The 14,130-nt window shown below is 38.6% G+C and overlaps 1 protein-coding gene across 2 annotated transcripts in view; it reads left to right on the top strand.

Annotated features, from left to right (window-relative positions):
• LOC129358907 (cell adhesion molecule DSCAML1) overlaps window positions 1-14,130 on the top strand; it is a 103,268-nt gene that overhangs the window by 7,138 nt on the left and 82,000 nt on the right. For both annotated transcript variants that reach the window (XM_055028151.1, XM_055028152.1), the window contains exons 2-3: window positions 4,054-4,374; window positions 13,370-13,516. In XM_055028151.1, coding sequence (XP_054884126.1) covers window positions 4,054-4,374; window positions 13,370-13,516 — 468 coding nt within the window. The remainder of the gene's footprint in view (window positions 1-4,053; window positions 4,375-13,369; window positions 13,517-14,130) is intronic.

Here is a 14,130-nt window from a genome sequence, read left to right as displayed (position 1 = left end):
TTAAACTCAAAGGGAAACATGTTAAAATTTAATTCTGGGGTGTGACTAGGGACTCTCGCATCCCAAAATCCCCCCTTCATCTTCAGCCTTCAAGCAGAAAGTTATTAGCTGTTCCAAGAGTACAAATACAAAAAGCAATCCCAAAGTATGATGCTGCGACTGATGTGTTTCACTGTAGGGGTGGTGTTTCTCGTTTGGGTCTTGTTTGGCTTTGTGTGTTTGGGCTGTTCATTAAAAAAAGGAAAAAATATACAGCAAAACCAGAACGGAATGTCTTGTGGCAGGATTTTTTTTTTTTTTATCTTTTAGCTTGACTATACAAGATACAAGGCTTATTAAGGTGAGACAATCTTTAAATGATCTAATATGACTCTATGTTTTTACATCAGAAACATCCACATTTGTGTTTGTCAAAGGGAGCACCTCTTGTCTTTTCCTACCACTTTTCTGACAGGCGACGGTGTGGGATTTGATGACCAGAGGGAAAGTGTTAAATCCACATAATATTTCCTGTTTAACTCATCCGCATTGTAATCACACCGCTGTAGGAAACTGATGTCCGACTTTCCTGGTTTTTGTGCGTGTGTGTGTTTGTGTGTGTGTGTTATTCTACAGCTGACTTAGAGATCAGGAGTGCATTATTCCTGACAGGATATGGGTGGTTGGTTGGAAGGGGAGAGGAGGAGGCTCTCGGGTACAAAGGTGCTCAGAAGCAACTGAGGGAGTGAATGTGTGTATGTTTCTTTCTGTGTGAGGTGATGTCAAAGGGATGGAGAGGTTATTGTTAAATCACTGGCTCAGTTTTGATGTCAAACTCAGCCAACAGCAAAGGCAGGGGAGCACAAAGAGAAAGGGAGAGAGAGAGAGGGGTGGAAAAAAGATGCAATCGTGGATGTATGTGTGCACGAGCACAGTAAAGATAACAAGCAGATAGTGAGACAATTTTGTAGCAGCTACTCTCTTCAAAAATAGGAATTTAGGTCAAGTTCAATCCAATGGTGCTGTTTGATTCGGTGTCAATCATGTTCAAAGGCTCTGAGGGAAACCAATCTGCACTTTCAGGACCATGGAGAGCACCACAATGTGCTGCTGAGCAACACTCTAATGAGGGATGCTAACGTGAGCAAACAAGGAGGAAACCACTAAAAGACGTCAGTGACACAGTCTTCCTTCTCCTATGGTCAGATTTAACTTCTAAATTTATATGCTTACAAACAAAATAAAGATAAACTAAATTGAAGGAGTGCTCCAGTGTGTGGAACAGAAAATATAAAGGCCGAAAATATTGCAAAGCTGCATAAACAAGTCTATATATTGTAGTAAAAAAAAGTATTTCTGGTCCAGCTATGTCATACAAGACAAAAACTGTTTAGGTGTTTTTTTATTTTTATTTTTTTCATTCAAAATGTTGTTGTTTATATTTTGTATTGCTTGATTTTCTCCAAATGATTCTGATTGAAGATTAAGGCAACAGTCAGCATTTAACAACGGCTAACAACTGCATTACCATACACCCACAGTATGTCACTTTTTTGTTTCATACCCAAATTTAGAACCTAAATTCATGGTCTCTTTATCTTATCTTGCAGTTGTCAACGGCTATTAACAATGGCGGAGGCGATCAGTAAAAATGAAAGATTAAGAGCAATTCAATGCCGTCTTTAAACCTCAATTGTTGAACGAGCCCCTTTATTCTCTGAGGATGTAGAAAATTGAAAAGATTGGATTGAATAAATCCAGGCATTGTTGATACAATCCAGGGGAAAAAAGGAATTAATTAAGTATCAATGTCTGCGATAAAAATTCTCTGGCTTGGGGCATCACATCTCCCCCTGGCCTGCAGCCAAGCTGAGCTCAGCACTTCTTTATGATCCTCGGTTCCCCCCTCCTTTCCCTTCCCATTCCTAATCCCAGCCAAACATACACAGAAACAGAGATTTTCATGGATGTCTTAATACCCCACTTTAGTTTGATCAAGGGTATTTTGAGAGGGGGAGGTTGTTGTGAAAGCATATCTGCTAGCCGTTCACAGTGAGCCTTGTGTGGTTTCCAGTTCCTTAGCTCAAACAGAAAGAGTTCCTCCTCTCTGAGAATCGCAAGCAACAACTTCTCTAGCTTAAAGGACATAATCTGAAGAAATGGTTTGAAGTTGTGATATATTTTTTGCCCTACTCAGAGTTGTGTGGGTGCAGCTTATTACATTACTGATAATGCACATGGAATCAGACAATTTGCAGCAATTTGCAGCAGTTTGGAACATGAAGGAAGTTGTTTGGGTTAATGTGAAATTGATGAACATACAGCTCTGGAAAAAATTAAGAGACCACTGCAAAATGATCTGTTCTCTGATTCCACTGTTTATTGGAATATGTTTGAGTGAAATGAACATTGTTATTTTATTCTATGAACTACTCACAACATGTGTCTGAAATCCCAAGTCAAAATGCAATACTTATTTGCAGAAAATGATCAAAATCACAAAAAAGGTGCAGTTCTTGCAGACCTCAAATTATGCAAAGAAAACAAGTTCATGTTCATTTATAAACAACAATGCTAAATCAATATTTGGTGGCATAATCATGAGGATTTCAACGGGGTTCTGTGCAGTGGGCTCTTATTGTTTTATTTATTTTTTTTACAGAGCCGTGGACACAGTGCCTTGCATACTGTAGGGATGCAAGTTATCGATTAAGAAGTTTAAAAAATACGAGAGTTTTCTCTTGTCTCTCTATAACTTGAAATGCCACTGTTTTAATAATATGCTAAATTTGAAAAAAAGAAGCACATCATTATATTTTAACAATTTTCTGTGCCGGTTGTATTGAAAACTGACTGAATAAAGAAAACATTTTCTCACACATTATTAAACATCAACATCATTCCAAAAAATTAAGTGAACATGAACTTTTTGGGGGTTCCTAATTGGAAAAAATGTAAAGAAAATAAAACATGTGGAACATTTGAACATAGAAATGTAGAACCAACACAGAATGACATTTAATTTCAAGATTGCTAAGATTTCCACTTCTGCTGTCAGGCTTGATATGTTTGTATATCTTAAACAAATAAACAAGAAGGTAATGTAACATATCTGTGAAACGGAGAGAAAAGGACAGATGATTTTCCAATAGTTTTGATTGTAAAAATAAAAAAAAGTCAAGCTTACCTTAGGAAGACATGAAATACAAAACAGACTTAAACTTTTGAGTGATTGATTTTGTTTCACACACAAATAAAATTCGTCAAAAACCAAGCAAGAAAACAAAACAAGGGGTCATAAATAAGTAGGTAGAGGTAGAAAGCATATTCTGACTTCTCCCTTTTCAAAATATGTTATGCACTAACTACAAATATATTAGAATTTACATATTTAAAACAATAAAACTTTCACCAACTGTTGCCAAAGCATTTTTTTGCAACATTTGGTATTGTTAAATGCTGCAATGACCTTAGTTGCAATTAGATTCTTCCTCCATAATCTATATGTCTTATAAATGGAGTCGTATTCATTGCAACAAGTACGACTCCATAAGTATGGTGAAGTTTTAATTTGAAATTCTTCTGATTTCCAACTAAATAAGACATTCTCTACATCGCCTTCAACAATGCCTTTGAACTTCAAAAGTAAGAGGCTGCCTTACATTGCCTTGACTAAAAATATTTCTTAATTTGCAACCAATTTGCTGTTTTCTAACTTATTTTTATTTTCTTTACAGTAAGAATAAAGCCACTTACAGTTTTATAGAATTCTCTTAGCCATCTTTTGTCAAGAGACTCCAGGTTTTTGAGTTTTTTCTTTAGAGATGTGAAACTGGATTGAGTCAATTGCAAGATGCTATTCAGGAGGAAGTTAAATGCACAGTTAAATTGTTTTTTATAAAGAATGAAGTAGAATGATTATGTTTCATATTTTTCAGAAAGTATAAATTCTACGTCCTAAAATTTTACATAAATTTTAAATAGCAAAAATGAACAGCCGTTGTCATTTTTCGTACTTGTTTGATATGTGAAGTCGCCTCTAACGGATTCTCCCTGTCTCTGTCACCCTAACAGCCAACAGTGAGGATGTTGTCTCTACTCGGCTGTACTTTGTGAACGCCTCCCTGCAGCGAGTGACCTTCTCCAGCTCGGTGGGGGTGTCCCTGCCCTGCCCTGCGGGCGGCGCCCCCCATGCCGTCCTGCGCTGGTACCTGGCTGCCGGAGACGACATTTACGACGTGCCCCATATACGCCACGTGCATGCCAACGGCACCCTCCAGCTCTACCCTTTCTCCCCCTCTGCTTACAACAGCATCATCCATGACAACGAGTACTTCTGTACCGCCGAGAATCAAGCGGGCAAGATCCGAAGCCCCAGCATCCACGTTAAAGCAGGTGAGGCTCAGGCAAGCTGCAAGCAAGTGAAGGAAATAATCTGGCATTTTGTACATGCAGACAAATTTAGCAAGCTGAAAAGCTAATTTCTCTTCACAATCTCATTTCACTAAGTGAAATAGATCAATTGCACACAGACAGAAGTTTTCAAGTATTTGTTTGTGTCAGTCATAATTTTCTGCTTCGTTATTAAAATTTGACATTAGAATCTTACATCAAATAAAAATTCAAACTTTTTAATACAGAGATGATGACTTTATTAAAAAATATGTTTAATATGTTTTATTTCAATGGAAATGATCTTGACAAAAAAAAAACTTTTACTTGACTCTGCTTTTTTGTAAGGTAAACCCATATTTATGCACTCACCACAGAAAATCAAAAGCATCATAAAAAAGCTCACCTAACTTCAGCAAATGAAGTTTTGGAGTCACTTTGACTCCACAATAGCAAATGGATACATTAACATGCCAACAATTCATTTGGGAATCATGCCAGGAAAAAAAAAACAAACTTTCTCTGTCCTACCGCACAGGCAACCTGTCAAGTGGGGGAACCCTACCTCTCACAGAGCCAGAGACGACCATGAGCAAAAGCCCATATGGTTCTGGTGTCGCTCAGGTGTGCGCCACGCACTTATCTTGTTCTGCCTCGGTTAAGCGCACAGCATCAAAAGTTTCTGAAACACCAAGAGATTTTGAGTGAGAATATGCTGGCCTCTAACAGAAAACTGAAAATAGGTCATCACCGGAGCTTTCAATGGGATAATAATACAAAACATTTGATTAAACCTACACAGAAATAGTTCACCAGGAAAAAAAAAAAAGAAAGAAAAGAACTGTCTTCAATGGCAGTTCCCAGAGCCCTCTCGATTTATAACTCTCCAACAATGTGAAGAAAAGTCTAAGTATCACATTGGCCAATAAAACATAAACTTTGGAAATAAAATTAAAGCCCTACATTGTCATTCTGGGCACGCCAATGGGTTATCATCCAAAGTTAGGTGTGGTTCTCCACAGCAAGCTCGGTAACATCCTTGTTTGGCTTGGTAATCTCATTATGATTGACATGAAGAGGCCCTAAAAGCTTGGACTGCAAACATTCAACCCCCACTTTAGAGCTGATGTTTCAGTTGCAAATGGGTTGCACACCGTGTTTACCCAGCATCTCTTAAATTTCCCACTTAGGCTGGATTTTCTAACATGAAACATATCATTTGTCATAATTTAGTCACATTTCCAGCCTCAACAGGAGACAAACAGGAGGTGATTTATGCCTAATAAAAACATAATATTTTATGTCACTACACAGAGTTTCAACGTAATAAAGAAAACAAATCTGCAATGCTTTTGCCAGAGTTAACTGCTGTCCTTTCCTGACCTGTCAATTTAGTTGGACTCCAATGTATCAGTGCCTTTCTGTTTGTATTATCAGATGATGAGTTCAACAGTACTCTCAGAGAATTAAAAAAAGCTTTAGATATTTAGATATGAACACATTGTGGACTGCTCAATAACTTTATTCCTGACCTGTATGAAAGGTGACAAGCATGGAAAAGATCAGTGCGTATGATTTCATGCAACAATTCAGCTGGTACCTTCCACAAAAAACGGGAGGTAGATTTTCTAAATATCTTCAATTTGAAACATATTTTATTAAAATTATAAGACAAAAATCGAAAAGAAATTATCTCATCTTTTTTTTTTTCAACCCATGAAGTAATTTCAAGATCTTGTCAAAACAGCTATCTTGGTTCAATATCTGTTCAAGTGCCCTAAAATGCCATGCTGTGACCCTATGAATTAGTGAAATTCTTTAGAGGACAAACCCACAACCACACAAACAGTTGGCTCAGTGACCCGTCTGCGCTCCCTGCCAAGGTCAGAGCTGGAGGGAAGTGATGAACATGCTGATAGAAGGCATTATTGCTCATCTTCGCAAACACACGCAGATACAGTCAGAAATCCCATACACACGCATGCTCGCATGATTCATACAATGCATATAGGTGTACATACAACAGATTTATACATTATATTCACACTCTTTTGAACTCACACAGACAGCTAGCAGACTCCCATCCACTCCAGCTTGCGTACAGCTCATGCCAGCACGCTCGTCTCCCAGTCTCTCCATCTGTCCATGGACTGGATAGTCCCAAAACTACACACGTGCACACACACACGCAAACACACACTGCTTTTCTATCTTCACAAGGACTTTACATTGACTTCCATTTGATATTTTTAATTCACTTCCACAGCCTAATCCTGACCCTTACCCTGAACTTACCCTAAAGTTAACCTAAACTCAATTCACACCTTAGTCCTAAACCAAACCTGCTAACCCTACAGCAGCACGTCTTCTTGTGGGGGCAGGGCTTTGAGCAAAGTGCGTTCTCACAAAGTCGTATTTGTTGGGGGAAAAAATGGTCCTCACAAGGTGCTAAATGCTAAATCACACACGCACGCACACACACTGAGCCATTCACTGCACAATTTTTGGCTGCCAGGTTGTTTGGCAGAAAAGATGAGCCACAGACATATAAAGATATGAAAAGAAGTGGATTTTTGGGTCACACTAAAAGCTACACACGTACATTGTTGAATTTGTTCATTCATTGCAGCCACATAAAGAGGCGGTCATCGGCTCCCCACCTCACTCCTGCATACACAGGTAAATATATTTCTTAAAACGGATCTGAAATCTCCTCCACACACAAACAAACCCATATGGCCTATGTGGTCCCCAGAGGATGAGAGTCCCTCCAGCGTCAGAGTGACCTTCCAGATAGCCCCAGTGTTGAAGTGACCTTCCTTTCCAAATAATTACAACAATTAATCAATTAAATGCTGAGGCAACCACAACTCTACAGCTCCATAGCCAGGCTCATGTGCATGTGTGCGCACCTCATTACCTCTGGATCCTAACGCAGCACAAAGGCACGCCTTCACTCTTTCTCACACACGCACGCGTGTGCACATGAAAACCCTCTGTCTGTGGTTGCCACTGGCAACCCAGGCATGAGCGCCGGGGTGTGGCGTACCCCGTCTCAGGTGGTGCACGAGAATGATGACAGCTGACAAGTCGCAGTGAGACACCCTCCACAAAAATCTGCCCCACCCCCTCCTCGCCATCCATGCGGTTTCCCTTCTCTGTCTCTTTGCCATCTCTATTTTTTCCTCTGTTCTTCCTGTCCTCTTTTTTTTTTCTTCCTTCTCTCCCATGCTTGCTCCAAGTAGTCCAATAATAACATTATCACCAGTCTGAAAGCCTTTTTTTTTCTTAGATATGTTTTTATTTGGTACTCTTTTTTTTTTTTTTTGTTTTTTTTTTGGGCAAAAACTCCCAGATTTTTTTTTTTTTGTGGAATTTCAGTAAAAATTAATTTAGTTCGGCACTCGTTTTATTTATTTTTTTTAGTTTGTAAAAAAGCTGTGATAAAGAGTGAATATTTTGTCTTGTAATTCCAGGGACTGAAGTGTCAAAAAACAACCAAAGAAAAGTTTTAAAATCTCAAGCATCAGACTAAAAATTGAATAAAGACACATAATGTCCTGCTTTTGAAGCCTACTCCTCCTTGCTACTGTAGGTAAGCAGGTGCTGTGAGGCAAATATTTCTAAATGACTCATCACCAGGAATAACAATAAAATAAAGTCACGATGTGGAAAAAAGAAAAGTCTTAAGCTATAATCCTGGGGATTTGTTTTCTTTTTTGCTGTTCATAAACAGAAAGTATTGTTGGACATTTTAAACTATTTTGAGTCCACTGATAGGTAGTGAAAACTTAAATACCAGTGGAAGACATTTTAAAAGTCTCCCAGTCTTTTAGAGTGTAGGTTCAGGCATGTTTGGTGAAACTCTTCTATAGTCAGAGGAACAATGCTACATCTCTACAAACCTCTTTTGCTGTGGTCAATTGTAAAGGTAACAAGTTAATGGTAAATATAGATGGAATAAGACTGGAGATACTGAAGTGTGTCTTACATTATAGGGTCGTATGATAACACATATGATTTGATTTGCACAAATTCAATTAAATTGAGTTAAGCTCATTTCACTATTAGTACCATATCAAACAAAAGGGGCATTACAAGACAAAATAATTATGCTTTAAACTTATAATGCATATTCCAGATCAGTTAACCTTAATTAATCCATGTATTGCACCCACTTTGTCCAAGCAGGGAACTGGGGATTTTGTTCAGTCGTCACTCTGAGACAAAGAGTCCACACCGGACACGTTGCCAGACAGGAACGCACATAGACGATGTATGTTGACATCCTTGCATGCAGGTTTTGAGTTGTGAAAGAAGAAGAAAAACTTCCTGGCAAGAAAGCAGGCATGCATGGGGAGGAAATGCAAATTTGATTCAATATGATGGAAGTTGAGGTCATGTCCCACAGAAGTATGCAACCTGAATCCATTGTACCACCACCATCATGTTTGACTGTTGGTATGACTTTGAATTAGTTTTACACTAAATGTCGTAGGGCACTCTTTCCATGGAGGCCAAGCAGAAGAGTCACCGAATATTCTTGTGTCTGCTAATATATTTGTATTTTCTTTTTTGCTGGTATCAGATTGAAAAACCAAAAATCCATATAATCAGAAAGACAGGAGGTTAATTAATAGTTGCCCTTTGGCCCGATCACTGAATGTCATGAAGGAACAGACTGTTTTTATTTTCATATAACTTCCAGCATAAATGATTAACATGAGACTTCAGCGCACACATGCAGTCATGCTTTGACAGAATGGGCTGTACGAGACAAAGGGTTTTGAGTTTCATTTACCTAACAGCTGTTTCCACAGACACAATACAATGAAGGAAGGACACCTGTTCGTTGCGGCTATCCTTACCGCTTCTTTGTTCCGGCTAAAATACACAAAACTGCAAAGCTCTGGAAAGAGTGCGCATAGATCCTCTTTCTTAATTTGTCCTCAGCATCTCTCCTCTAACTGGTAGTTTATTTCTAACATAAAAACAGGTTTCCCAAGAGTGTTTTGTTTTATTTTATTTATTTTTTTATAATCTATAACATTTTCAGTTGGTAATGAAAGCCACGTACATTAGGATCTCTTGTGTTTCATCATGCTCCTCCACAATCTTTTCGTATTCTCAGCTTCCTTTATAAATTAGTAAATGCAGTATTTGGTTTCCCTGTCGTTAATTATTGAAGCGACAGTGATACAAGACTCGCCTCCCAGTGCGCCCAGTGCGCCCAGACCCATGTTTTAGCTCGTTTCCTGGCAACCCAGCTACTTATAGTCAGGCATCAGTAACATCCTAATAATTCTGCTGCGCATGCGATGAAGGGGTGGGGGAGTGCAATTTACATACAAAACAGTCAGACTATTTTATGTTGAAAAGCTGCCCTCTCGTCCCTATAAGGTCTTTGAATAACGTGCAATAAATCACAACTGTGGCCTCTTGTTGTGGTGGCTGCTAGAGCTTATTTGACAGATTTGAAGTGAGAAAAGGAATTGTTGCTCAACACCCTTCGAAAGGGTGTGAAGAGTAAAACAAGTGACCTTGACTGGATATGAACTTCCACTGAACTGAAATGTGATATCTGTCATCGTTGTGGCAAGTATTTACAAGCTGTCAGGTTGATTTTAAACACTCTCGGAGAGATTCTACTTTCTATTGACAGAAGGGAGCCAGGTCACTTGGAGAGTAAATAAATGATTGAAAGGATTGGCTCGGTCACAACAGCCGGGGCTCTTGTGTCGATCCAGGCTATTGATCCACTGCTAGATGGCATCAATGAAACGCTAGAGTTGTTTAATTTAAGGAAGTCAAACGAAGGCCTAATGAGAATGATTTTTTTATTTTAGCTTTTGCGCTCTCGTCGTCGATGCTCTGCTTCTAGTAACCAAAGTGGTGGCAAAATGATCTATATTCTGTCTCTTGCATTTCATCATGTTGGGACCTAAAAAGTACATGGTGTATTGTGTCACTCCAAGTTAACCAAGTTCTTTCAAAGATCACCTCAGTTCACAAACAAACTCCAAACAGCATTGTTGAGTTTGAAGATCACATCAGAAAGATGTGAAATTTAAATTTAAAGCCTGGTAAGCTTTTAAAACAACATACATAGCTTCAACATTTCAGTTCATCCTCTGAAAATAGCAAAATAGGCACAACTATAAGGAGTTGATTAGAAGAAGACAGTAGATAGATAGAGAGAAATACTGCAAGAAGATTTGGCAGGTGCTTCAGAAACCTGGGGAAACTTTGCTTTATTATTGTGTTTCTGCTTTTTCTATTAATATTTTCTGTGATAAATCAGTTTGTGGCTCTTGGCATATTAATGGATTTCACCACATTGCATAACATGACTCTCAATGTGCAGCCAGACCTGCAATTTTTACTCGTTGGAATTGCCTAGTCAAACATTTACTGCAAGTCTTGAAGAAAAGGATGTTTCCAGATGCTCTCAGTCTCATCTTGGTGTTTTAGTTATTCTGCAAATAATTGGTAAAAAAAAAAAAAAAAAAACTTCTTTCCACTGAAAACCATTTCTATAAATGACTAATTTAGGGAGACTGAGTAGAAATGCATGCCACATCTTTCAGTTTTAATTCTAAAAGCGTTCACATTTTACTTCATTATGGTCAAGTTTATTCGTCTTATCGAATGAAGTCATAATATACGTTGATCTTTAGGGGACAAAAACACATTTACAAAGAACTGAACCTTTTGTCACTTTGTCTCTGATAAGTCTAGAGTGGTTTTATAACACAAACCTTCCAACATATAAAAAACACTCAAAAATCTTTTACATTGTCAAACTAACACACACAAAAAAAGCCTTCTAAATAAAATTTTGATAAAATTGAATTATATCTAATAAAGGTATATCTATATTTGTCAGGTTCACATATGCGCTATATATACTCTGTGCTCCTTCACAAGTCACCAAAGAAGAAAGACGGCGTCCATGATTCAGCCGCTTATGAATAAAGTACAACTGTGAAATCAATAGATAGAATGAGACAAAAGACTTGGGAGAATAAAGCTCGAACTTTAAGGTGAAAGACTCTCCACCGATTCGACAAGGACATTGGCTTTGGTTCCACTGGGTTCCAGTGACAGTAGCGGCTGGCATAAAGCATTATTAATGACCAAGGAAACTGGCCTTCAGGCTAGGCGTTAATTATATCACTGGAGAGCTGGAGGAAGAGAGCGGGAGGGGTGAGGCCACTCCCAGTTTGGTGTGTGTGTGCGCGTGTACATTTTACATTGTTAAGCCATTACTGTCCTAATTTCTAAAGTGAGGCCCGGCTGATAGATTGCCAGAATCCGTCCCCAATATCAGTCTAGACCCTATCTGATTTCTGTAATTGTGTTTTTCTCATCTTACTCATGTCAGATATTCTTCTTTTTGTGCACATCAAAGAGAAAAAAAAATCTAGTGAGTTAACTTTAAACAAAAAACACAGTTTGGGTTAGAAAACAATACACTGATGATTCTGCCTAGTGGTTGTGCCCTTGAACCACCTGTCTCTCCTTCTTATCAAAATAATCCATTCATTTAATTTCACCTCACTTAATTTATCTAATGAATGTATGCTTTGATTTAACAATTCACACTTTTCCACTAATCCAAATGTGACAGTATTAACTGGAGAGATAATTTGGTTAGCTGCAGGCCACTGTTTTTATCATGAGGCCCGTCTTAATCACTACCATCCTTTCTGTACACTGGCACAGATTCGTAGTCTGGAGCTCAGCGTGCCATGAGCAGAGGGTGTGTTTTTGATGCCTGGCGCCTGCATGTGACAGCTCCATCGGCTGTGAGCGGTCCTCCACTCCTTGCCGTCTCATAGCATCTGTGGCGCTGTGCTTTAAAAGGCCAGGGGCCGATCACTGTGCATCCCTTTCAACGCAGCTCAAAGTCAGGCCTTCTTACTGTCAAACTGTGGCTTTACGTCTGGGGCTAAAAAGTGCATCGCTGTCCTAATGTGATTAAACTGAACACCAGACAGCATTGTTTTCTGGTCTGTCCCTGCATTCGTCACTTGGTGGTTCTGGACGTGTTGACAAAAAAAGAGACATTGAAAAACATTTTTTTGAAGTTAGAAAATGTTATGAGTCACTACTTTTCAGATTGTTATGTGTACATATGTAATACTACTTACTAATTTAGCTGTTTTTTTTATTTTGTATTTGCAGCTAAAGATTCCTCACATCCTACAAAAGCATGGAAAGGGCGGTTTTTGGTGTTCCTTTCAGGTTTTAAGTTACCCCATACTCTCTCTCAGCTTTAGCAGTGATCTTTGAAATGTTAAAAGGTTAAGATACCTCATAACCTTAACTCTGCTTTACCTTCTCCACAGTTTTCCCTTTGACTTGTCGCTTGCTCTTGGTTTTCATAGTACTGTCTGTTTTCTCACACAAACAAACGGGTTCTTTACAGAGCAGTTTTATTTATACTGGAAACAAATTATAGACTGATGAACTACTTAGTAATGTGCTCTTCTTAAGGGGGCTAAATACAGGCATGTCTCACTTTTTAATATCAAAAGGAATGTATCGTTTTCTTTCACTTCATCCAATTGCTTGCTATGCAGATGGTAAAAAACAGATGCTGAAAATTGTGGTTGTAGGGTGACAAAATAAAATACTAAAGTGATATGAATACTTAAAAAAAAAGTATTCAAATTGAGAAACACCTTTGCTTTTTTGGTCTTAGCTCTCTGGAAACTTAGTTTCCATTAATTTCAATAAAACACAAAGTTGCACTTATCAAAGCCACATGAAAATGCTACGGGGTTTTTGTGTCTACTTGAATAGATAATCTGATGCTTTGCTTCTCAGCTGATGATGTGTTTTATAATTATTCTCTTTCAGCTTCTCAAACATGATGCACTTTAATTTACAAAAAATAAAGATGTTTCATTTTTATTAGCTAAAAGAATCCAGGTCAACAACATAATACTGCTTTAAATAATTATCATTCTTCCTTTTCTTTCCAAAACTCCAGTGTTCAGGGAGCCCTACACAGTCCGAGTGGCAGACCAGCATTCCATGCGGGGTAACATTGCCGTATTCAAGTGCCTCATCCCTTCAGCTGTTCAAGAGTACGTCAGCGTGGTGTCCTGGGAGAAAGACACTGTTTCCATCATCCCTGGTAGGACATTAATGCCACAGTGATCATCAGTGATTCACCAAACACCATCAGGTTGCAGTTGGAAATTAGTTTGACAGGTTTTGTTAGCCAATAGCTAAAAAACTGATGCCATGACGCTCGTGTTTTATTTGCATCAGGGAGAAATTAGATGGAGAAATTTTACAGAATGTTGGTTATCGTCTTATTACAGTGATAAATCCATCCATCCATTATCTGTTCACCCTGGTCCCTAGTGGGGTCGGGAGTTGAGGGTGCATATCTCCAGCTGCGTTCTGGGCGAGAGACGGGGTTCACCCTGGACAGGTCGCCAGTCTGTCGCAGGGCATGCAGTGATAAATAGGTTTTATTTTTGCGGTGCTTGTTTGGTTAAAACATTTTTCACCATACAATCCCCATAGTTGAAAAGTTCTTTACATGGATTGCCACAGGAAATGGTGGAAAAACTGCAGGTTTTTCTACTGGTCTGCATCAGCACTATTGCTTTACACTGTCACTTGTTCAAAGAATGTCTCCTGACTTTTCCTCTGCATTCAAGAAAGACAAATTCAGCCATTTGGAAATTTTTCTGGTCACATAAAATACATCCACACATGTTGTTGAAACACACCATCCCT

The sequence above is a fragment of the Poeciliopsis prolifica genome, unplaced genomic scaffold, assembly GCF_027474105.1.
Source record: "Poeciliopsis prolifica strain line A6 unplaced genomic scaffold, Auburn_PproV2 SCAFFOLD004, whole genome shotgun sequence".
Classification (NCBI taxonomy): domain Eukaryota; kingdom Metazoa; phylum Chordata; class Actinopteri; order Cyprinodontiformes; family Poeciliidae; genus Poeciliopsis; species Poeciliopsis prolifica.
Note: the sequence above shows the minus strand (reverse complement) of the source record. Positions and strands in the feature narration are given on the sequence as shown.